Here is a 26,443-nt window from a genome sequence, read left to right as displayed (position 1 = left end):
GACATTCCACACGCCGACTCATAGAACGTTATACTTTCTTTGATTATTGAATCCTTTTCTCATGATCACGTCCCCCTTGGCAGTCCCCTCCCAGAGATTTTAATGGGGGCCTATTCCGGAATCTTTTGCCAGTGGAGAGATCATCATAACACTATTTCAGTTACAGGTCACATGTCCTATGTGTACACATAATGTTTCTTTAATGCCTTCTGCATCTTCATGCTGTTGATCATTGCTGAGTCTTTCGCCTTTAGGTCCAGTTTCCCCCCGCAAGGACAAGATAGTGCCTCTGTCCGCTCCTCCGCCACCTTTGACAAGGCCGTTGGCAGAATAAGGGTGACTTCTTATGTCGGAAGTCTTCGGCTACTAATTCTGATTATTAATCTAAGCAGTGGTGGGTTTCGGATCCAGGAGCGAGTACATTTTGGTTACTAATTGAAAAACACTTCCCCTAGACCACGGGTGGTTAGTCTGTATTTTCATAAATACTAAATATACGAGGACTGTTCAACAAGTAATACAACACATTTTATGCTGAAAGTAGGTTGGCTTAATTCAGAATTCCATTACACCATATTATTCCTCGCTGTTTTGGCTGTAAAACCCTCTTTTTATTATTTATTTTTTCCATTTGATTTACGCCACATTACTGGGAGGACCTGTATCCCTTCATGGTACCACTCTGTGGGCCAACATAGGAGCCAACATCTTGTTGCATTTATAAGTTGCCCATCATCCATGTACTGCTTCTTGGCCAAAGAGATTGAAGTCGGAAGGTGCAAAATCCGAGCTATAGGGTGGTGAGGAAGAACAGTTGAATGAAGTTTTTTGAGCTTCTCTTGAGTATGCAGCCTTGTTTTAGGCCTTGCATTGTCATGGAGAAGAAGTTTGTTTGCATTGTGGTGTTGAACATCCTGAGGTCATTTCTTCAATTTCCTGATGGTGGCATAATACACTTCAGAGTTGATTGTCACACTATGAGGAAAGACATTGAACAGAAAAACCCCTTCAGAGTCACAGATGTGGTACAAATCATGGTTTGCCGTTTTGTTTCCAGTTCGAAGTTACGGACTTTGTCTCATCACCTTTGATGATGACTGACAAAATATGGTCATGATCAGCCTCATAATGTGCACGTAATTCTACACAGATGGCCCTTTGTTGCTCTTTATGGTCTTCTCTTAGGTGGCAAAGAACCCAATAGGCACACGCATTTGAGTACCCCAACTGATGGATGAGGTTTTCAGCACTACCAACAGAGACTTCCAATTATGCAGCATGATGTTTGATTGTGATCTGTCGGTCACCTTGCATGAAAGTATTTGCATGTTCCAAAACTGCAAGAGTCACAGCTGTGTGCGGGCGTACTGCATGCAGGTGATCATACAGGTTTGAGCGACCTTGTTGCAATGATGACAGATGCCTCACCCAATGATTCACTGTACCTATGTTCAGTGCCAAGTCTCTGTAGAGATGTGGCAAGCACCTATGAATATCTGCAGTGCTCTGGTTTTCTGCCAAAAGAAACTCAATGAGAGGTCTCTGCTTCGAACACACCTCTGTTACAGGCACCAATTTGAAGGCTATGTATAGCGCTGCCAACTATCGGAACTTCATGAAATTTTAGGGACTGAAGCGGGGATATTCCATTATGTCCCACAACAAATTCCACATTCTTTCAAACTGAAATTAGACAAGTTAAATAAAAGTGTTGCATTACTTATTGAACGTCCCTCATATAATCTTACAACCATCTCAAAGAGCAAATTTTTAACTTTAAACTCAACCAGAGATGTTCCTAATGTAAGCTATGCATGACTCTTCAAGTCTTCTCAAATGGGATGCAGTGAGTGGAATTGCACCTCTAATCTGATAAGTAGTATGTACTCCACCAGTTTCACCATCACTTAATTTCTGTGTTGTATATTGTAAGATCTCACTGGATTTCGAATACCACCATGACCAAACGTTGCTTGATTTTCTCAGCTACTTTTCCCTTTTCTGGAACTCATTTTCCTTCAGAGCTTGCAGCTTTGGTGTTGCAAGGAACTCCTGGCAGCCTTTGCCAGCTTTGCGTTTCTTAGATGTACCGGAAGTGGAAGGAGTTGGAGAAATCTCCTGGAGGAATGTCTCTGCAGTCTCTGTGTCATTTTGCCCTCTTCAATACAAGTGTAATCTTTGGCCATAACTTCGAAAATTAATGAACACACCATTAAAATACTGCCACAGATTTAAAGACTTACCTTTATAAGCTGTCCTCCAGATAGTAAATTTTCCACGTAAATAATCAACACTTAACAAATTTGAAAGTTTGCTAATAGAAATATTGGTTTCATTGACTTCAAATGTGGCTTCTCACGCATTTCACGTCACCAAATGGAACCAGGCGAAGATTAATGGCTTGTGGCCAAAGTGTAGCCACTAAAAGCTATCAAGCAAACCAAAGATTATGATCCTGTCAGCTACCAAATAAAAAAAAAAAAAAATTAAAAAGAAGGCCACTATGTTGTTTTGCCCTACTATGTCATTTTGGGGCACTTTCCCTATTCTAATTGAAATGCCTAGGTGTGTAGATAGGTAATAATCTGAAGTGGCACCAGCATGCTAATAAGTTAGCCAAAAAGCTCAGAGGTAGATGTCACATCTTCAATGGATAAGTTCAGATCACCCTGTTTTGCAGTGTCACTCATGAAGTTGACATGGGAACTAGATTGCTAGGATACTTTCATCCAAACTGCCATATGGCATAATCTACTGAGGCACTGCATCTAAAGTAAAAAAAAAGAAATATTTATTCTACAGGTGTACATTAAGAATTTTAAGTAAAGTTGATAACTGAACATCTTGCAAAAGCCTTTTCAGGGCCTTGGGATTCTTGCATTAATATGTCAATACATTTACTCAATAATGGCATGTATGGTTATCATAAACTATAAATTTAGGATGAACTGTGAAAGTCAGGACCACAAGAGTAAAAGTAATTTCCGGGTAGAACTGGAAATCTGACTAATGGATTTTTATGGAATAATTGACACTAATGATCACATTAAAAATGCTTTTGCTGTGCCAGTATATAACCAGTTGTTAGTGTTTTTTTTTTTTTTTTTTTTTTTTTTTTTTTTTTTTTTTTTTTAAAAGTTGAATGTCATTGATGGTTTTGGTTTATTACTATCCTACTTTACTTTTCCATTTCTCACAGACTGCTTCTGAGCACTTTTTGCAACTTTACACTAGATTCTTCAACCCCACTGCACAGAAGTTCTCTACCTGAAAATGAAATCAGTTGACAACGGTGGTCTCAAGTTCCTTGTTATCTTCAAACCATTCTCGACTGCACCATTTTTTCAAGTGCAAACAAGATAAGTCATTGGATGCAAGGTCAGGGTTGTGGTGTGAAAAGTCCCCAACAGAAATACTGACCCTTATCCTTGGTATGTGCAGTGGTGTGTGCATGTCAGTTGTCATGTAGTAGGACTGTCTTGGCAGTTCCCATACCATCAATGGATAGTGCTTCTCCATTGGGGCCTTTGCACCATATGTCAACTGGAACTGGGAAAGGTGTATGACATGGGCCACATGGCATACCACAGATAAAAGGTGGAGTCAGATAAGCAACAGTCACTTGGTGGTACCAATTTAATGCTGCACTCACTGCATCCTTGACTACATTTAATTATGATGGACTGTGCTGTTGATTTCAGTTGTGAATACCATTCAGAATCTTACTATGGTCATGATATCATCCAACTGTATATTGGGATCACTAACTTCAGTGAATGTGTTTCAAATTATTTGTGGTAGTCCTTCAGAAATTTTGTGCTGTTTACAGCTAAATGTTTGTATTTTATAAATAATTGTTACACAAGGAGAGGAATATTAGGTTCTCTGCCAGTTCCCGTAGTCCATTTCAGGATACAAAGGAAAACCTTAATCTGGATGACCGAGTAGGCGTTTGAACTCACTCCTCCCCTCTGCACATCCAGTGCACTTTATGACTATGTCACTCAACTCTGTTAAAATGTCAAAGCTGCTCTTCATTCAGACAGTCGTATAACAAATATTCATACTCCATTGATCAAGTATGGCAGCATAATTAGGCATATATAAATCAGTGTGCAAAGAGAATTTTAGGTTATGTTGAATATTAAATTGCCAATTTTGAAGTACTGACAGTTTAAAATTAACTGTTAACAGTACAAGATGTGCTAAATATTTATTCTATGTCTCTTGTAATTACAGAGTCGGTATCATAAACTGTTCTTGTAACAACAAAAGTAACACATTAATTTTAAAGAAAAATTATTCTTGTGTTTGTTTCTTACAAATTTGTCAAGTGATACAAATTATGACTATAAGGCTCAGCCAGTTACCATTAGCACACAACAGTATACAATCAGCATGAAATGTGTGAACACAATGTAAATTAAAATAATTTAAAAATTAATTATGCAGTTGTCACTTACAATTTTATGTGTTTCATAATGAACTTATCATCTCTGATTCTATCATAAAAAATGAGATCAGTCTCAAAAAAAGACGTACTTTATAGTTCATAAACTATACACAGAAGATTTTCAAAAAGTTTCATATGATCTATGAGCTATATTATTTTAAGTAATAACAGCAATAAATATTTACTTAATAATAACAGATTTTTTCCTCACAGTATTATTTACATTCATAAAGACGTAAACTTCTTTTTATATTCAGTGGTTGTCAAACTTAATCACCAGTATATTTACATTCACTTATTAGGACATGCACCATGGCAGTTTGGTTATACATTTTATAAAAGGAACTGATTTTAGCATCTAATGAATTATGAAAATAGTCCTTCTGGCTAAATTATAGCAAAATTACAAAAGAAACTCATTTATTGAATCTTTGGTTAAGAAGCAGATAGTGTATGTTAGAAACTTGATTATATGATACGGAAGTAGATGATGACAGCCAATTGGCTGAATTTTAGAGAACATAGCTTGAACCTTCCTTACCAACTTTGACCCTTGCTTCTGTTGTCAGTGCTCTACCATCTGATTTCAGATAGAAGAGTTGCATCTGTGAAAGGTGAAGACCAGTACTGAGTTCTCAGTCTGACACAAAGGAATTTATGTGAAGGTATGGTGTGTTGTGGATTGAATACATACTTTTTTATATACATTGGTATCCATAACACTGCAGATGAAAGGGTGAAAAAAGTAACATCTTATTAATATGTTATGTGTTTAACAAAGATATCATAGAATTGTTGATAATACCAAAATAATAGTTAATACAATGAAACTGCTTTTGATTTAATCAGACAGGTAACAAATATTGGGTGCATAAATGTGGTAGCATGATTATTAGACACACATAAAACTCAGGTTGTGAAGAGAAATTGCTTCTTTGTATTAAATTGCCATGTTTTGAGCACTGACAATCTGCAATTAACTGTAAACAAAAGAAGATCTGCTAAATATTTATTTTGTGTCCTGTACAGCAAACAATTCTGGGGTATAATTGGAGATATACATTGTACATAGAAATTTCATTTAAAATTCTTCCTTCATCACCACATTTACGCATCACTAAGCTTTAAAATGTGTGAAAAAGTTCTAAGGTAATGGCTGAATAAATGGGGACCAAACCTCTAGATATATTATAAAGTAATTATAAAACAATGTGAAATAGATAAATGGGATTTTCAGAACTAGAGATTTTTTAATCAGAAACTAAAGAATAACTTTGAAATGACATCAAAGATATAGGACAGAATGAGTTACAAGAGACAGGCAGAAAAATAACATAACATGAAGTGTCTGAGCAGCTATGGGCAGCTACCTTGAGGAATAAAACAATACACTAAAGGAAAAGCAGTATCAGCACTACTTGAACAGATGAAGATCACAGAAATGAATGTAAAACTTGAAATTAATGAAATTTCAGACAGGATGAAGGCAAAATAATTCAAGGAGTGTCCTGAAACAGAAGTAATGGGTACAGAGCATAAGGTGCATGAAGAGTAATTATGTGAAACAGCATAATAAATGCAGTAAGAAAGATAAATATAAGATCTTGATGCTGCAGGAAAGTAAAAACTGACATGTGGTGCTGATGATTTTAAGGTGAAGACAGTAACATGGATTCGTGAATATGAGGCTAGAAAAATTCTTATTGTTGTACTTTCAGATCAAGGATACAATATCAAATGAAAATGTCTTGAAGAGTAGAACTTTGTGGTGTCGTTACCAGAGAGATTGATGTGACCTCTGTTGTGTAATAAATAGAATTACAGAGATTTATAACATTATAAATGCACCACCTGGGTAAATTGGTCTTCTATATTAAATGGTTCTCAAATATGAGCTAGCTGCTCTTAATTTTTGAACTGTCATACTGTATATAAAAAATAGGGGTGAAAGAAGTTTTAATTTGAATTGTGATGGGAATGTTTTTAAAACCTAGTCATAGAACAGTATTTATAACCACGGAAGGTTTTAGGTACATAGTCTCAAATCAAAATAATTTACTTGTTTGTGTACCACTGTACAAAGTCAAGTACAGAGGTTTTATTAGCATAACTATATATGATGCATTGGTGATATGAATCACTTACTAGTCCTTCAAATTTCTTTACCAAATCTTTTTACTTTGTTTTGAAAGAAGAACAAAGTGTTTCTAAAGTCACTGGATCAGAACATTTCATCTCCTTGTTTTTCTCAGCTTTTCAGCAAGGTTGCCTTATCAAGTCCTCATTAGTATTATTTCCCATATTGGTTTCCATATTTTTTAGTAAATGTAATTAACACATAAATCGTTATAAGGGTTGTATAATGTCACTCTTCATCCATTGTTTCTAAACTTCTGGGATTCATTTCACACTATATTACAGTGAAATTATTTTCTCTTGAATTACTATAATGAATCCTGATTTTGGCACAATAAAGATTCCATAGTTTAACAGGTTTGTTCTACCTTATGTATGCTGTCATCATAATAGTTACAAAATACCCAAAAATTTAACGTCATTTTTGCAGTGCATTTACTATTACATTTTTGTTCAGAAAATACTGAAATTACCTCACATTATTCAGCAGTTGAGCAACAATAGTACAGATAGCAGTAATACCTGACTTTGATGCAGTGGTGACTGAAGAAACTTTTGCTGCAGTTAATTCAGGTTTCTGTTACAATAACTTTTAAAAATATTAAATTTTGCATAGATATTATCGTACCAGTTTATCCAAGCTATTTTACATTTTGGCGCACTTTTTCCTATTAATGGAGTTCAGATACTATCATTTCAAACTACAAAACTAAGGGTCTGATACATTCTGCACACAGCTGTTTGGATGAAGACATAATACTTTGCACTGTGCACAAGGCAAGTCTTGAACACACAAATTAATCTATTATTCCAACACCACTTTGAGACATTTTACTACAAAGTATTTAAAAAAATCATCACAAAAATGGTGTCTCATTCAGTCACATAAAAATGTTGCCTTCACATATGAAATTAACCTGGTACAAATTTTATAAGTTAACTGGTAGGCTGAAGGCAGTAGTTGCCAAAGTGGTCCCAGTATATGAAAAAACAAAATCTTCACACATATAGCCAATGTCTACACCTGAATCTTGTCACCACACCAGTTTCTCTGATGGCTTCATGTTCTTCCAAAGGTGAGATATTGTAGGCCAGTCTCTGCAGAAAAAAGGAAATAAAGTTGTTTAGCATGCAAACCTTTAGTTTCTGTAAGCATATACATGTAATTTAACAATCATAGTTACATTTGCTTTTCATAGCTACAACTTCTAATAGCCTCATCAGATTTGCTGAGTTGAACTCTGGAAGAAACAGGAAGGAATGTGTGGGATGTTGAGGCTTTCGGTTGGGCTGGACAACTTAATCAGGTAATGAACTACTTGTAAAGTTAGGTATATGGGTTTGTGTGCAGATGCAGCTCATTTTTTCAAATTGATACACTTAATTTAAGAAACTTTCTATATGTTGCTGTTATAGCTATTTATTATTGCATGAATCTGTATATCCATAAGTATTTATAGAAATTTCTATAAGTTAGTTGCTTTGATGAATGTACTTTTCCTCGATGTTATATTTTTTGGCAGGAGATACTGCTCACTACATTTATATCTTTCCTGTTTCACTCGCACTTGTACCATGGGTAAAATGCTCAAAATGTGGTGCAACATACACAATACACTTTTTAAAGCTCTATTTTGAACAGCTTGAAGAAGTAGGAGGATGTGTATGTGAAGAAAAGGTGGGCAGAGGGAGGGCAGGAAAAGCTGAATGCAGATTCGATAAAAGATCTACTCATCAAGTGGCAACAGAAAACACACACATAAAAGATTGTTGTAACTGGCAAGCTTTTGGAGCCCATGGCTCCTTCTTTGGGTAGAAGGGTTGAAGGGGAAGGAAGAAGGGTGAAGGAAAAGGACTGGAGAGGTCTAGGAAAAGGGTTAGATTTTGGGAAAGTCACCCAGAACTGCAGGTCAGGGGAGACTTACCATACGGAATGAGAAGGAAAGACTGATTGTTGGGGACTGAATTGACGAATTTGAAAACCTGAAAGCTTAGAGGTGGAAGACAGGGTAATATGCTAGACAGAGATTTCTACTAAAACATCATTCACAAGTTCATAAAAGTGTGAAACTTATTGCACTGTATGTAAGAGAGGTGGGAAGGTGCGGTGAAAAATAGATGGGTAAGACAATGAAAGTCATAGGAAATTAAAATGGAGTGAAGCCAAGAGTAGTTACAGTGAAGAAAAGCTGAAACATAAGAAATTTATGTCCAAGGACATGTTGTACTGCTAGTTCCCACCTGCAGAGTTCTGAGAAACTGGTATCTAGGGGAAGAATCCAGATGGCGCATGTGGTGAAACAGGTGCCAAGGTCACGAATGTCATGTTGTAGAGCATGCTCTGCAACAAGATATTGCAAGTTGCCAATATATACCCTCTGCCTATGCCCATTCATCCTTATTGATAATTTGGTGGTAGTCATGTGATGTAGAAGGCTGCACAGCCTTCATAATAGCTGGTATATGACATGTTGTTTCACAGGTGGTTCTCCCTCTGATAGTATATGTTTTGCCAGTTACAGGGCTATTATAGGCGATGACAGGAGGGTGCATAGGGCAGGTCTTGCAGCAGGGATGGTGACAGGGGTAGGAGCTTTAGGGTAGGGAAAGGATGCGGAGGGAGCATAGGGTCTGACAGTATTGCAGAGATTGGGCGGGCAATGGAAAGCTATTCTACGTGTGGTGGAGAAAATTTCAGACAGAATGGACCTCATTCAGGGCATGATTTTAGAAAATCATGGCCTTGTCAAAGTAGCTGATTAACACATTCCAGACCAGGATAATACTGAATCTTCAATGGTGTGTTCCGAAGCTGTTTTGTGGAGGGATCAGCAGTACTAGGATTGGATGTGATGGCCTGGGAAGTTTGCTTTTTAACTAGGCTGGTGGAGTAATTATGTGCACTGAAGGCTGAGGTGAGAATGGTGGTGTATTGCTAAAAAGAGGCTGCATCCGAACAAATAAGTTTGCCTCAGATGCCAAGGCTGTATTGGAGGGAACGTTTGACATAGAAAGGATGGCTACTGTCAAAATGTAGGTACTGTTGTTTGTTGGTAGGTTTAATGTGGATGGTAGTGTGTAGCTGGCCTTCGGTGAGGACAAGATCAACATCAGGCAAAGTGGCATGGGATTCAGAATAGGACCATGTGAAATTTAATTGTGAGAAGGTATTCAGAGTTTCCAGGAATTTTAGCATGTCAGCCTCACCATGAGTCCTTATGGTAAAGATGTCATCACTGTATCTAAACCAAACCAGGGGCTGAAGGCTTACGGATCCCAGGAAAGCCCCTTCCAAGTGACCCATGAAAAGGTTGGCATAGGAAGGAGCCTTCCTGGTTACAATGGCCATACCCCTGATCTGTTTCTATGGCTGCCCCTCAATGGTGAAGTAGTTGTTGGTAAGTATAAAGTTGATTTAAGTGAGTAGGAAATCAGGTGGACACTGAGTGAGGAAATGTTCAGCAGCAGACGGACCATTTACGTGAGGGATGTTGGTATAGAGGGAGGTGGCATCAATGGTGACAAGCAAGGTGTTTGGTGGGAGTGGGATGGGCACGGATTTCAGACAATCTAGGAAGTGTTCGGTATCTTTGATGCAGGAGTTGAGTTTTTGTACTATAGGTTGCAGGTGTTGACCAACTAAGGCAGATATACATTCGGTGGGTGCTTTGAATCCAGCAACTATAGGACAGCCAGGATGATTGGGTTTGTGGATTTTAGGAAGAAGATAAAAAGTGGGGGTGCATGGTTTGGGTGTGGTGAGAAGTTCTATGGATTGAGGTGTTAGTCCTTGTGAGGGGCCTCAGGTTTTAAGGAGGGACTGCAGGTCAGACTTAATCACAGGGATGGGATCTTGATAGCAGACGCTGTATGTAGACATGTCAGACAGCTGGCTTAGACTTTCACTAATATACTCCTTTCTGTCAAGTACTACAGTGGTAGATCTTTTGTCTACTGGGGGGCTGATGATGGAGTCATCAGATTTTAGGGAACACAGAGCCTGGAGTTCTGCAGAGAGCAGGTTAGGGTCATCTTGTAGGGAGATGAGGAAAGGTTGTGAGGCAATGCTGGATTTGAGGAGTTCTTGGAAGGCTTGTAAGGGATGATTTTGAGGTAGTGGTTGTAGATTAAGTTGGGATCATGGTCTGAACTATTCCGAATCCCATGCCACTTCCCTTGATGTTGATTTCATCCTCACTGAAGGCCAGCTACACGCTTCCATCCACATTAAACCTACCAACAAAGAACAGTACTTACATTTTGACAGTAGCCATCCTTCCCATGTCAAACATTCCTTCCCATACAGCCTTGGCATCTGAGGCAAACATATTTGTTCAGATGCAGCCTCTTTAAAGCAATACACCATTCTCACCTCAGCCTTCAGTGCATGTAATTACCCGACCAGCCTAGTTAAAAAGCAGATTTCCCGGGCCGTCACATCCGATCCTGGTACTGCTGATCCCTCCACAAAACAGCTTCGGAGCACACCATTGGAGACCCAGTATTATGCTGGTCTGGAATGTGTTAATCAGCTACCTCGATAGGGCTATGATTTCCTAAAATCATGCCCTTAATGAGATCCAGTCAGTCTGAAATTTTCCCACCAAACATAGAATAGCTTTCCATCACCCTCCCATTCTCCGCAATATTCTTGTCAGACCCTATGTTCCTTCTGCATCCTCTCCCTACCCTATGGCTCCTACACCCTGCTGCAAGACTTTCTCTATGCACCCTCCTACCACCACCTCTAATAGCCCCGTAACTGGCAAAACATATAATATCAAAGGGAGAGCCACCTGCAAAACAACACATGTCATATAACAGCTATTATGTAACCACTATGCACCCTTCTACATCTGCATGACTACCACCAAATTATCAATTAGGATGATTGGGCATAGGCAGAGGGCAACTCACAATATCCTGTCGCAGAGCATGCTCTACAACATGACATTTGTGACCTCGGCACCTGTTTCACCACACACGCCATGTGGATTCTTCCCCTAGACACTAGCTTCTCAGAACTCCACATGTGGGAACTAGCACTATAACATGTCCTTGGATCTCACCACCCACCTGGCCTTAATTTATGTTAGTTTTCCATCTCAGCATTTCTTCACAGTGACTACTCTTTGCTTCAGTCCATTTTAGTTTGCTACATCTTTCATTGTCTTACCCGTCTATTTTTCATTGCCCCCCCCCCCCCCCCACCTCTGCTACATACACTGCACTTAACTTTTCTCTCTTATTTGCTCAGGCATGATGTTTAAGTAGTAATCGCTGTCTTGCATATTACCCTGTCTTCCACCTTTAAGCTCTCAGGTTTTGAAATCTCGTCGATGCAGTCCCCAACAATCAGTCTTTCCTTCTCATCCTGTACAGTGAGTCTGCCCTGACCCGCAGTTCTGAGTGACTTTCCCAAAATCTACCCCTTTTCTTAGACCTCTGCAGTCCTTTCCCTTCATCCTCCTTCCTTCCCCTTCTACCCTTCTGCATGAAGGAGCCATGGGCTCCAAAAGCTTGCCAATCACAACAATCTTTTATGTGTGTGTATTCTGTTGCCGCTTGGTGACTAGATTTTTTTATGTATCCAATTAAATAATTAATAAATATCTAAAAACAAAGATGATGTTTCCCTCTATTATAACCATACAATTAAATAATTAAAATAGATTCAAGGTATTTTGTTAGCTATAAATTTGTGTTCTGTAGTATTTTAATGTTTCTTACCACGCACCCTTAATTTTTATGAGTGTTGAGGGAAAGACCTGTATGAACCACAAAAGATTTTATTTTTTGGGTCACCCCCAACAGTATGTGCTTGTATGTGGGTTTTTTCCCCTGAAGAAGATTTTATCTTTAAAGTCAGTTCTTTGTTTCTCATTCAATATAGATGTCATATGTGCCAGATTGACATGTAAAGCATTTTTTAATGATTTGTGGAACACTTGTGTCTTTCTAAGTTGAATTATGTTATTTAAAACATTAATGATACTTGACACTTACCTCTTTACATGTGCCTGTGGAACTTAGGAGTTGGACAGTGGCTACAAGTGGTATCATGAGTATGGATGACAGAGCAAGTCCCCAGCCCACCCATTCAGCCCAGCTTGGGTAGTGATAATCATTGTACTGTAAGGGCTGATGGTACAGGAGACCAAACATCACAACACCCTGTAAAGACATACAAAGAAATGTTGTTGTTATCTACAAATACATTTATACTCTGCAAACCACCGTGAAATGCATGGCAGAGGGTACATACCATTGCACCAATTGTTATGGCTTTTTCCCGTTCCATTCACTTACAGAATGTGGCAGGAATGATTGCTTAAATGCTTCTATGCATTCTGTAATTCATCTTATGTCTTCACAATCTCTTCGAGTACAGTGCACAGGGGGTTGTAATAACTTAGATTCATCACTTAAAGTTGGTTCTACAAACTTTCTAAGTAGGTTTCCTTGGGATAAGAATGAGATTTTTAAGCTGCAGCAGACTGTGCACTGATATGAAACTTCCTGGCAGATTGAAACTGTGTGCCGGACCGAGACTCGAACTCGGGACCTTTGCCTTTCGCGGGCAAGAGCTCTATCCTCGGAGCTACCCAAATGTGACTCATGCCCCATCCTCACAGCTTTACTTCTGCCAGTATCTCATCTCCTACCTTTCAAACTTCAAAGAAGCTCTCCTGTGACCTTGCAGAACCAGCACCCCTGGAAGGAAAGGATAATGCAAAGACATGGCTTAGCTGCAGTCTGGGGATGTTTCCAGAATGAGATTTTCACTCTGCAGTTGAGCTGTGAGGATGGAGTGTGAGAGTTGCTTGGGCAGCTCAGATGGTAGAGCACTTGCTCAAGAAAGGCAAAGGTTCCGAGTTTGAGACTTGGTCAGACATACAGTTTTAATCTGCCAGGAAGTTTCCATGGGATTGTTTGCATATATCTTCAAGTATATGCCAGTTCAGGTCTTTCAGCATCTCTCCCATGGGTCAGACTAACCTGTGACTATTCATACTGCCCTTCTTTCTATCCATTCAATATCCACTGTCAGTACTATTTGGTACATCCCCACACAGTAGAGCAATATTCTAGGATTAGTTGTACGAGTGTTTTATATGCAGTCTGCCTTGTAAACTGATTTCATTTCCCTAGTGTTCTACCAATGAACTGCAATCAGCCACTTGTTTTACCAATGACTGAGCCTTTGTGAACGTTCCATTTTATATCCATACAGATTTGTTGTCATATCAACCTTGTAAATGGCAGCAAACAGTTAAGATTTTCTAAGCCCCAGAGTGAAGCTACCTTGCTTACATTACTACAGTATTGACATGAGATGGGTGCGAAGAATAATATTTCACCACCAAGAGTGGTTCAGGGAAAAACACTATGTCGGTGCTTCTGGTAAGCCAGACTGTGGAACTCAGCAGGACTGCAGTAGGCACAGCAGCTAGACAGGATCACGTCAACTTCATTATATAATGACAAAAATTCTACTGCTGATACAGTGATGCATGCCAAGAGCTTATACAAACCAGTCCTATACTATAATAAACTCTTCAAGCAAGCACAGCAGAGTGAGAACCACTAATACCTTTGTAATAATGAGACCTATGCTGTCATGACAAGTGTGTCAGGTAAACATCGGCCATTACTTCGATCCATAAATACCTCAGCATTTTAACTCATGAGGCAGTCAGTTCAGACAGATAGAAGGCATGCATAACATTCACACTTGATGCCCTGATTGCAGTAGAGTGACGCCTGTCAGAAGTCTGTTATAGGTTTCCTGCATGCTACTGAGCAACAACAGCCACTATAGGGAGTGATGGTTACCTTGCCGTAATCACCAGTTGCAGAGTTCAACAGCACAGCCTGCCACTGTCACAGATTGGTGGATCTTGGTTCTTTCTAGTGATCCTGGTTCAGGACACCAGCATTCCTGATGCTTTGGTGGATGGGCCAGGGCCTTCCTAATCAGCAGTCCAGGATTATCATACTGCACAGCTATATGACAACCGTCATCATGGTTTGACAGATGAAGAAGAACAATAGGGGACAGAGCACCACTGAAATTGGCATGTGTAAGTCCAACACACACACACCACCGTCACTCACTGCCGCGGCATCGTGGTATGCTGAGTGAAGCCTCTGTGGGTGGTACTGCCATAGAACAGCCAGTGAGGAATGGGTGTGTGGTGTCTGCTACCTTGAGCGAACAGTAGGCAGATTACGACACGATTCATTGATGGACTTAGACAACTGATGTCAACAGCAAGTCAAGACACCAGTTGTAATTTATGGAAATAAATAACTAGTTCTGCATCTTCTTTCACTGCACCTACTGGTGACAACAGATCACTAACATCCTTCTGAGGAGATCTGGCAAGTAGCAAACTGAGAGAGGGCCTCATGATACAGAACCATGTCTACTTCCACCCTCCCAGCAGTCATCTCTTGCAAAATTGGTGTCAAGAAGTGATTGTGCTTCTGATGCTTGCAGTATCTGCATCAGAGGTCTGTATGAAATGTTTTTCGACGAAGCCAGACCAGCAGTTACAATTGTGGTGTGAGTCTCTGAAAGGCTCGCACAGTTAAGTTTTGGCTGTGATCGTGTCCAGAATAGTATGCAATGAGTTAAGAGTTACTTTTGTAAGGCCTAATGAAGCTATAGACGTGTCTGAATTTAAGGGGTGATTTATAGGGAAGTGTATTTAGCATTGTAAAATTTGTAATTTGTCTGGTCACAGTGCACCTTGTGATAAGTTTATCCCTGTAATATGTTCTACTTGTGGGAAGTATGGTCCTGCAAAAGAGGACTGTGTTAAGTGTCATTGGGTATCAATGAGATGAAGTAATAAGTAATTTTTGATCTTTGTGATAATGTATATTGTGTGTTGTATAAGGATTAAGCCTACTGTGGTAGAAAAGGGGCTTACTGTGATAGAAAAGGAAACTACATGAATATAGCACAGACATGAGCAACTACTACAGTGGGCACAGTATCAGCTCTAATGGGGCAGGTTAAATTATTAAAGGAAAAGAATGAGCAAGTGGCTCTGCAGTTTCATAGTCAGATGTGAGATCATTCACAATCAAGTCTGAGTGTAGCTATATCAATAGTGGTAGTGCATTCCTCAACACTGGATCTTGTACCCACCAGCCTTATTTCCATTTTTTCTGGCAAAACATCAGAGGATAAGACTATTTTCCTTCAGGACATGATATCTGTAGCCAAGTTGTGCAACTGGTCAGAACAAGCATCACTGCAGATGGCCAAATTGTGGTTGTCAGGTGAGGCTAAGACATACATCATGAACCACGATGTTTAGAGTAAGAAAACCTCATTTTCAGAACTGGTAAATGGCTTAAAGCAGTGGTAACAAAAACAAAACAGTGCTTGTTTCTTTCAAGAAAAGTTAAGTAACTTGTGACAAAAGCATTTTCAAGTAGGATACACAACTTGAACATCCAAACTTATGAACTGACTAAAAACCCAGACACTGACGCAGTTACATTGATAGAGGCTGAGGATAGGTTACTAGATGTGTTCTTGACATTATTTCCCCAGAATTTTCTTATTGTTGTTGTTGTCTTCAGTCCTGAGACTGGTTTGATGCAGTTCTCCATGCTACTCTATCCTGTGCGAGCTTCTTCATCTCTCAGTATTTACTGCAACCTACAGCCTTCTGAATCTGCTTAGTGTATTCATCTCCTGGTCTCCCTCTATGATTTTTACCCACCACGCTGCCCTCCAATGCTAAATTTGTGATCCCTTGATGCCTCAGAATATGTCCTACCAACCGGTCCCTTCTTCTAGTCAAGTTGTGCCACAAACTCCTCTTCTCCCCAATTCTATTCAATACCTCCTCATTAGTTATGTGATCTACCCATCTAATCTTCAGCATTCTTCTGTAGCACCACATATCAAAAGCTTCTATTCTCTTCTTGTCCAAATTATTTATCGTCCATGTTTCACTTCCATACATGGCTACACTCCATACAAATACTTTTAGAAATGACTTCCTGACACTTAAATCTATACTCGATGTTAACAAATTTCTCTTCTTCAGAAACGCTTTCCTTGCCATTGCGAGTCTACATTTTATATCCTCTCTATTTCGACCATCATCAGTTATTTTGCTCCCCAAATAGCAAAACTCCTTTACTACTTTAAGTGTCTCATTTCCTAATCTAATTCCCTCAGCATCACCCAACTTAATTCTACTACATTCCATTATCCTCGTTTTGCTTTTGTTGATGTTCATCTTATATCCTCCTTTCAAGACACTGTTCATTCCGTTCAATTGCTCTTCCAAGTCCTTTGCTGTCTCTCACAGAATTACAATGTCATCTGTGAACCTCAACATTTTTATTTCTTCTCCATGGATTTTAATACCTACTCCAAATTTTTCTTTTGTTTCCTTTACTGATTGCTCAATATACAGATTGAATAACATCGGGGATAGGCTACAACCCTGCCTCACTCCCTTCCCAACCGCTGCTCCCCTTTCATGTCCCTCGACTGTTATAACTGCCATCTGGTTTCTGTACAAATTGTAAATACCCTTTCGCTCCCTGTATTTTACCCATGCCGCCTTTAGAATTTGAAAGAGAGTATTCCAGTCAACATTGTCAAAAGCTTTCTCTAAGTCTACAAATGCTAGAAATGTAGGTTTGCCTTTTCTTAATCTATTTTCTAAGATAAGTCGTAGGGTCAGTACTGCCTCACGTGCTCCAACATTTTTGCGGAATCCAAACTGATCTTCCCCGAGGTCAGCTTCTACCAGTTTTTCCATTCATCTGTAAAGAATTCGAATTAGTATTTTGGAGCAGTGACTTATTAAACTGATAGTTCGGTAATTTTCACATCTGTCAACACCTGCTTTCTTTGGGATTGGAATTATTATATTCTTCTTGAAGTCTGAGGGTATTTCACCTGTCTCATACATCTTGCTCACCAGATGGTAGAGTTTTGTCAGGCCTGGCTCTCCCAAGGCCGTCAGTAGTTCCAATGGAATGTTATCTACTCCCAGGGCCTTGTTTCGACTCAGGTCTTTCAGTGCTCTGTCAAACTCTTCATGCAGTATCGTATCTCCCATTTCATCTTCATCTACATCCTCTTCAATTTCCATAATATTGTCCTCAAGTACATCGCCCTTGTATAGACCCTCTATATACTCCTTCCACCTTTCTGCTTTCCCTTCTTTGCTTAGAACTGGGTTTCCATCTGAGCTCTTGATATTCATACAAGTGGCTCTCTTTTCTCCAAAGGCCTCTCTAATTTTCCTGTAGGCAGTATCTATCTTATCCCTAGTGAGATAAGCCTCTACATCCTTCCATTTGTCTTTTAGCCATCCCTGCTTAGCCATTTTGCACTTCCTGTCTATCTCATTTTTGAGACGTTTGTATTCCTTTCTGCCTGCTTCATTTATTGCATTTTTATATTTTCTCCTTTCATCAATTAAATTCAATATATCTCCTGTTACCCAAGGATTTCTACCAGCCCTTGTCTTTTTACCTACTTGATCCTCTGCCACCTTCACTACTTCATCCCTCAGAGCTACCCATTCTTCTTCTACTGTATTTCTTTCCCCCATTCCTGTCAATTGTTCCCTTATGCTCTCCCTGAAACTCTGTACAACCTTTGGTTTAGTCAGTTTATCCAGGTCCCATCTCCTTGAATTCACACCTTTTTACAGTTTCTTCAGTTTTAATCTACAGTTCATAACCAATAGATTGTGGTCAGAGTCCACATCTGCCCCTTGAAATGTCTTACAATTTAAAACCTGGTTTGTAAATCTCTGTCTTATCATTATATAATCTATCTGATACCTTCTAGTATCTCCAGGATTCTTCCATGTATACAACCTTCTTTTATGATTCTTGAACCAAGTGTTAGTTATGATTAAGTTATGCTCTGTGCAAAATTCTCTATGTTTCCTTCTCTCCCTTTTCCTACTCTCGAATTCCAGTCACCCATGACTATTAAATTTTCGTCTCCCTTCACTACCTGAATAATTGCTTTTATCTCATCATACATTTCATCAATTTTTTCATCATCTGCAGAGCCAGTTGGCATATAAACTTGTACTACTGTAGTAGGCATGGGCTTCATGTCTATCTTGGCCACAATAATGTGTTCACTAAGCTCTTTGTAGTAGCTTACCCGCACTCCTATTTTTTTTATTCATTATTAAACCTACTCCTGCATTACCCCTATTTGATTTTGTATTTATAACCCTGTATTCACCTGACCAAAAGTTTTGTTCCTCCTGCCACCAAACTTCACTAATTCCCACTATATCTAACTTTAACCTATCCATTTCCCTTTTTAAATTTTCTAACCTACCTGCCTGATTAAGGCATCTTACATTCCACGCTCCAATCCGTATAACGCCAGTTTTCTTTCTCCTGATAACGACGTCCTCCTGAGTAGTCCCCACCTGGAGATCCAAATGGGGGACTATTTTAGCTCCGGAATATTTTACCCAAGAGGGCCCCATCATCATTTAACCATACAGTAAAGCTGCATGCTCTCGGGAAAAATTACGGCTGTAGTTTCCCCTTGGTTTCAGCCGTTCGCAGTACCAGCACAGCAAGGCCGTTTTGGTTAGTGTTACAAGGCCAGATCAGTCAATGATCCAGACTGTTGCCCCTGCAACTACTGAAAAGGCTGTTGCTCCTCTTCAGGAACCAAACATTTGTCTGGCCTCTCAACAGATACCCCTCCGTTATGGTTGCACCTACGGTACGGCCATCTGTATCGCTGAGGCACGCAAGCCTCCCCACCAACGGCAAGGTCCATGGTTGATGGGGGTAGGAAAATTTTCTTGCAGAGTGAAAATGGAAAATCCACAGGCTGTAACAGCAGCAGTGCATGTAGCTAATTATCTGCAAGAGATAGATAGTGCTGCGATGTCTCAGAATGATCAGAAAATGTTTGTGTCAAACAAAGAATGTCACCACTGTGGAGAAAAGGGTCATTTAAAAATCACAACATCACCAACCACAATGTTTTGATTGTCAACTGGTCGGTCATAAGCCACAGAAATGTAAATCAAAGAAACTGGGTAACTCTAATAGAAATAAGAAGTTGATAACGACAATGGGAATCTTCCTTCCATCTAGAAGCAATTCCCAATAAAATAGAAGTGCATTAAAAGTGCATGCAGAGATGGAGTGTTCGTTGGTGGCTTGGTTGAAAGGGAAAGAATATGAATTTTTGGTAGATACAGGTGCACATGTATTGGTTGTCAGTCTGGACTCAGGGATAAGAGCAGACTACAAAAACCAAAGTACAGGTTGTGCACAATAGGCGGCAGTGCAGTTGATTCATTCAAGACAAAATGGCTCAGGTTTAGGATAGGAAACACAGAGTTTTATGAGTAAAGTGTTGCTAACTGTGGGGCAAGGTGTTGCTGCAATATTGAGGTTGGACTTTCCGGTTAGGCATCATGCTAGAATCAACCTTTTGCAAAGGAAGCCGAACTCGGTGGTAAATTATTTCTGTCGGGTACAACAGATGCAAATGTTTCTATGTCACAAAATGCCCCTGTTGCAAAAGTGGCATCAATAAACTATATATGAGTGCATTAAAAGTTGTTTTGCATGACAGAGTACCAGCAGGTACAGGAAAGCTAATCTGGGTACCAGTAGATACTAATGTTCCACAGAATGTTGTGTGTTTGGAAGAACCACTGGCAAGTAATGATGTGTTGGATGAGCGACATTGTTTTGTATGTAGGAGTACAAGGGATATTAAGAATCAGTTGTGGTACCAATAAGCCTCAATAATTTTGGGGATTACTGATAGGCAAGTTAGAGGTTATGAAAGAGGAAGATATCGGGTATTCTAGGATACAAAGTAGAACAGAGCGAACTATTGATATATCTCTGTTGTGAGAAAAAGTGAAGCATCTTAAGGGTGAAGATGGATTGTTAATGGAATCAGTGTTAATATGATATAAGGATTTGTTCACTCCACAGGAGTGTTACCTGCTAGCTTTAAAATAGCTATTCGAGCTGAAAGATACTTCAATTTGTCTAATGAAATGAGCTTTGAAGTTTAGTAAATTTCAGTAGGATGTAATTCACAAACCAAGTGCTAAACACACAAATGCTGACACATTTAGTAGGAAGACCGGGGCACTGCAAGTCTCTGGGTTTCATCTGAAAGATCAGAAGAGAATGCAAGCAAGTGATAAAGAGTATCAGGTATACTGCAGACAGCCACAATTTGTCATACAAGATGGGATATTGTGTAGATCAACCAAGTGTGGACCTTGTGCTGTAGTTCCAGCAGCTTTGCAGACAGAAGTATTGTGGCAAGCACATGATCATACTTTATCGGGTCATGGAAGTCAGAGAACAATGAATAGAAGAGTAGTAGAAAGTTTCTGGTAGAGAACAAGACATGCTGATGTTCAACAGTAAGTCAAGACCTGTATTCCATGTGCATAAAATGCTGATTTAAACCAACAAAAGATACAATTAAAAAGACTATCAGAGTCTAGCTATCTGTTCCAAATGAAAGGAGCAGGTATTTTGGTGCCATTTCACAGGAGTCAATCAGATAATGAGTACCGGTATGTGTTAACAATTATTGATCACTTCTCAAGGCACCTGGTGATGGTACCAATACCAAATCAGAAAGAAAGCACAGTAGCACACACTATGGTAAATCGTTGGATACTTAAATTCAGGGTATCTCAAATGATTATTACAAATTGAGATACAAATTTCATGTCTGGTCTCATTAAGCATTTGTGTCACTTACTGAAAATTAAGAAATTACTTATGCATCCATTCCACCCACAGGCAAATGGGCACACAGAATAAGTTCATAAGACTATATTGAAGATGATAAGCCATTATCAGAATTCTCAACACATAGGCTGGGACACATATTTAGATTTTACTGTGAGTGCCAACAATTCACAAACTCATACAAGAACAGGGTTATGACGTTATCCATTTGATGTGATTCACACAAAGTTGGAAAAAGAAGGTGAGCATGTTAAGGAATTTACAAAAATCTAAAGGAAGTCTGGCAACACAAAAGTGCTAGAATGTCGGGAGTGTTTGGGGTTAAGTAAAAGGAATTTACAACAGTATCAGATAGCTCAAGGGCATTACTTGTGAATCCTTACATTCCAAAGGGTAAGATGAAAAAGCTTTTGATGAAGTTTCTAGGTCAATTTTGAGGTAAAGTCACTTGTCTGAAATTTTGCCCACCACACCTAGAATATCTTTCCATCACGCTCTCAATGCTCCACAATATTCTTGTCAGACCCTACACTCCTTCTGCAACCACCTCCCTACCCTATGGCTCCTACCCCTGTGACAGTCCCTGCTGCAAGACTTCCTCTATGTGCCCTCCCCACCACCTATAGCAGCCCTGTAACTGGGAAAATATATACTATCAAAGAGAGAGCCAACTGTGAAACAACACATATCATATATCAGCTGTTATGTAAACACTGTCAGCCTTCTACATCAACATGTCCACCACCAAATTATCGATTAGGATGAATTGACATAGGCAGAGGTTGTATACTGGCAACTTGCAATATCCTGTTGCAGAGAATGCTCTACAACATGACAATAGTGACCTCAGCACCTGTTTCACCACACGCGCCATCTGGATTCTTCCCCCAGACACTAGTTTCTCAGAACTCCGCTGGTGGGAATTAGTGCTACATTTCCTTGGTTCTCACCACTCACATGGCCTTAATTTACATTAATTTTCCATCTCTGCATTTCATCACAGTAACTACTCTTTCCTTCACTCCATTTTAGTTATCTGTATCTTTCATTGTCTTACCTGTCTATTTTTCACTGCCCCCCCCCCCCCCCTCCCCCATTCCCACCTCTGTTTCATTCAATGCACTTAACTTTTCACTCTTATTAGTTCATGCATGATGATGTTTAAGTAGTAATCTCTGTCCTGTATATTAATCTTTCTTCCAACTTCAAGCTCTCAGTTTTTCTAATCTTGTCCAATGCAGCCACCAACAATTAGTCTTTCCTTCTCATCCCATGTGGTAAATCTTCCCTGACCAGAAGTTCTGGGTGTCTTTCCTGAAATATACCCCTTTTCCTAGGCCTCTCCAGTCCTTTTCCTTCACCCCTCTTTCTTCCCCTTCAACTCTCCTGTCTCTGAAAGCTCACCAATTACAACCGTCTTTTAGATGTGTGTTCTGCCGCCGTGTGGTGAGTAGATTTTTTTATCTATCCAATTATATTATTTTGTCAATAATTGATTGTTTTCGCATGAAGAGATAGCTTCATGACATACGTGGGTGGATGCCAAATATTATTCTTACTGCTCACTTTTGTTCAATCATTACTTTCTTTCTAAGTGATGAGTTACCCCAGAAAATCATTTGATAAGACATATATGCAGAATACATCAGGAGGTTGATTTGTTTGTTTCCAAGATTAGCAATTAACTGTTTAAGAAGCTCAGTAATATGCTTATTCCATTTCAAGTTTTCATCACTATCTACACCCAAAAATTTGGAGCATTCTACCCTGTGTACTAATTTGTGATCATGTGCTACATTAGTTGTTGGCATGACTCTGTTTGTTGTACAGAACTGAATGAGCAAGGTTTTTAAAAATTTAGGGAGGTCCATTTTCTGAGAACCACTTTATTATTCTTTGTAAACAACAACAAAAACTATTAACCCCCGAGTGGTTGCGCCCATGTATAAAGTGCACCAATCACAATTAACACTGTCTTGTACTGTTTCTGTGTTGTTTTACAATTGCAAGCCCATACCTATTCCTTCATTATTGCTTAATTGAACACAGTGATAAGTTGTGCTGTCATATGTCCAAATGAGCAGCAGTAATATAAAATAAAAGTGAGCAAGGTGAGAAAAAGTTACGATCCATGCAAGAAAATGGCCCAGATTCTGAGCTAGCAGCACAATCCCATAATGAGGCAGTTGTCTATGAGATAATTAGCAATCAAATAACTGATTGGTTGGGATCGGATGCAGCTGCACTGTTTAGTATTTCAAGCGGGTCATTACGGTCGGGTAACACTTGTATGTGGCAACAGACTGATATAAAGAATGTTTATTTTATTATTGTTTGATAAAACAGTGATTTTGCTCATCTAATGTAAGTTTATTTTATTGTTGTGTAATTAAACTAAGATTAAACTGTGATTTTCCTCGTATAGTATGCCTTGATAATTAAGGGTAGCTGTTCTTTACATGTATACAAAGTATGCCACACACCCTCTCATGTTATAAAAAATGGCATGCCCACTCAAGGATTAATGAGTAAATTCTGTCGGCAGAAATGTAAGAATTCTAAGATTCTCAAAAATACTGTCTCCATAGCCAGAAAGAGGGGGGGGGGGGGGGGGAGAAGGAGATAAGTGTCACTGCCTTTGGTGTGAAAGGACCTGGTTCGAGTCCTGGTACCTCCTCTATTTTTTTCTGAAGTAGGAAAGTCTGGTATTGGTTCCACTCAGCCCTTATGAGTCCAAATGAGGTGCTACTTAAATAAAGAAGCAGGGTCATCATCAGGATTCATCAACTGGTAACAGCTGGAGGGACTGGCGACATGCTAATCACATGTTGTATGATCATGGACTGCTGTCAAAGTGCATTGTAAGCAACAGTTGGCCAATCAGAACTGGCCTAACGCCTAATCCATGAGTGGTGTTTACTTTACTCAAAAAGTGCAAGATGTGTGGTTATCTACCTTATGTTTTGTGTGCACGGCCCCAGTAGATAATTCCATAAGATAATAGAGAGTGAAAATATGCAAAACAATTAAACACTTTTGCTGTTAGGTGAAGGCAATGAGAGATGCTTGTAAGAATAAGCCACTAAGCCATGTTGAACTGAGGTTATGTGTTGATGCCATTTTAGCTTGTTATCCATCTGGACCCCTAGGTTGCAGGTTACACAGGGAGTTTCATTTGTATATGAACATTACTACTTCTGGTAGTTTTTTTTTTTTTTTTTTTTTTTTTTTTTCAGTCTTCTGTTGATTAGATGCAGCCACAGCCCACCATGTATTCCTGTCATGTGCCAACCTCTTCATCTCAGAGTAGCACTTGCACCTGATGTCCTCAACTGTTTTGTTGGACATATTCCAAAGTTTTTATCATCTTCAGTTCCCTCAAGTACTATGGAAGTTATCTGCTATGCCTTAACATAACATCCTGTCCCTTTCTCTTGTCAGTGTTTTCCTTATTTTCTTTGCCAATTCTGGGGAGAATCTTCTCATTCTTTATTTTATCAGTCCACCTAATTTGCAGTATCCTTATACAGGGCCACAGCTCAAATGCCTTCATTTTCATCTTTTCCAGTTTATCCACAGTCTACAGTTCATTTCCATACACTGCTGTGCTCCAAACCTACATTCTCAGAAGTTTCTTCATCAAATTAAGGTCAGTGTATGATACTAGTAGACTCTGTTGCCCAGGAACGCCTTCTTTGCCTGCACTAGTCTGCTTTTAATGTCCTCTTTGCTTCCTCCATCATGTGCTATGTTGTTTCCAAGATAGCAGAATTCCTTCACTTTATCTACTTTGTGGATTCAAATTTTGATGTTAATTTTATGGCTAATCTCATTTCTGTTATTCCTCATTACTTTAATCTATTTTCAGTTTACTCTCAACCCATAGTTTGTGCTCATTATAAAGGCTCTCTAGAGTGTTCATTCAGTTCAGCAGAACCTGCAGTTCATCTTCACTTTCACTGAGGATAGCAATGCAATCAGTGAATCATGTCATTGATACCCATTCACCCTGGATTCTAATCTCACTCATGAACATATCTTTTTATTTCTGTCATTGTTTCTTCAGTGTACAGATTGAACAGCAGGGGGGAAAGACAACAGTCCTGTCTTACATCCCTTCTAATCTGAGTACTGCATTATTGGTCTCCCAGTCTTATTTTCCCCTTCTAGGTTCTTGAACATACTTAATATTTCCCATCCTTAAGCCAAATCAGTTTTCATCTGACAGATCCTCAATTTCTTTTTTCATTTGTCTGTATAATTTTCTTGTCAGTAACTTGGATGCATGAGATTTTAAGCTGACTGTGCAATAATTCACGCACTTATCTGCCCTTGCTTTCTTTGGGATAGTGTGTATGCTGTTCTTCTGAAAATTTGGTGGTATGTCTCCAGATCAGCCTGAATAGTTGTTTGGTTTCCACATCCCGTAATAATTTTGGAAATTCTAAAGGAATGTCTTCTGCGTTATTTGATCACAAATTTTCCAAAGCTCTTTTAAACTCTGACTTTAACACTGGATTCTGTATGTCTTCCACATCGACTCCCATTTCTTCTTCTATCACATCAGACAGTTTCCCACTTCATAGAGGTTTCCAATAAACTCTTTCTACTGATCATTTCTCTCCTCTTTGTTTAACAGTGTTGAGCATTCTGCTTTTAATTTCATTGAAGGTTGTTTTGAGTTTTCTGTATGCTGAATCAGTTGTAGCAGTTATTATTATTATTATTATTTCAATTCCTTAACGCTTTTCCTGCAGCCATTTCCCCCATGCTTCTGTGCACTTTCTATTTTTTTCACCCCTAATTGGTTTCTTTGCATCTATCTTCTTTGTAACTATATTTGTCTATCGAACTTCATGATTACTCTTTTTAGAGATGTTTAAATGCCTATTGTGTTATTAATGATCACAGTATCTACAACTTTAGAGAACTTCAAATGCACCTCATCATTCCTCAGTACTCAGTATCCCACTTCTTTCCACATTGATTCTTCAGAATGATTCTCTTAAACATCAGACTACTTTTCATCATTACTAAATTGTGATATAAGTCTATATCTGTTCCTGGGTTATGCCTTACAATCCT

At 39.1% G+C, this 26,443-nt stretch overlaps 1 protein-coding gene across 1 annotated transcript in view; it reads right to left on the bottom strand.

Moving 5' to 3' along the window:
* Positions 1–4,208: 4,208 nt before the first annotated feature.
* LOC126416626 (sodium-dependent noradrenaline transporter-like) overlaps positions 4,209–26,443 on the bottom strand; it is a 387,224-nt gene continuing 364,989 nt past the window's right edge. The window contains exons 12-13 of the mRNA XM_050084387.1: positions 12,596–12,763; positions 4,209–7,687 (exon numbers count right to left, since the gene is read on the bottom strand). Coding sequence (XP_049940344.1) covers positions 7,589–7,687; positions 12,596–12,763 — 267 coding nt within the window. The 3' untranslated portion in view covers positions 4,209–7,588. The remainder of the gene's footprint in view (positions 7,688–12,595; positions 12,764–26,443) is intronic.

Source organism: Schistocerca serialis, chromosome 8, assembly GCF_023864345.2.
Source record: "Schistocerca serialis cubense isolate TAMUIC-IGC-003099 chromosome 8, iqSchSeri2.2, whole genome shotgun sequence".
Lineage (NCBI taxonomy): Eukaryota > Metazoa > Arthropoda > Insecta > Orthoptera > Acrididae > Schistocerca > Schistocerca serialis.
This window is presented reverse-complemented; position numbering and strand designations above follow the sequence as displayed.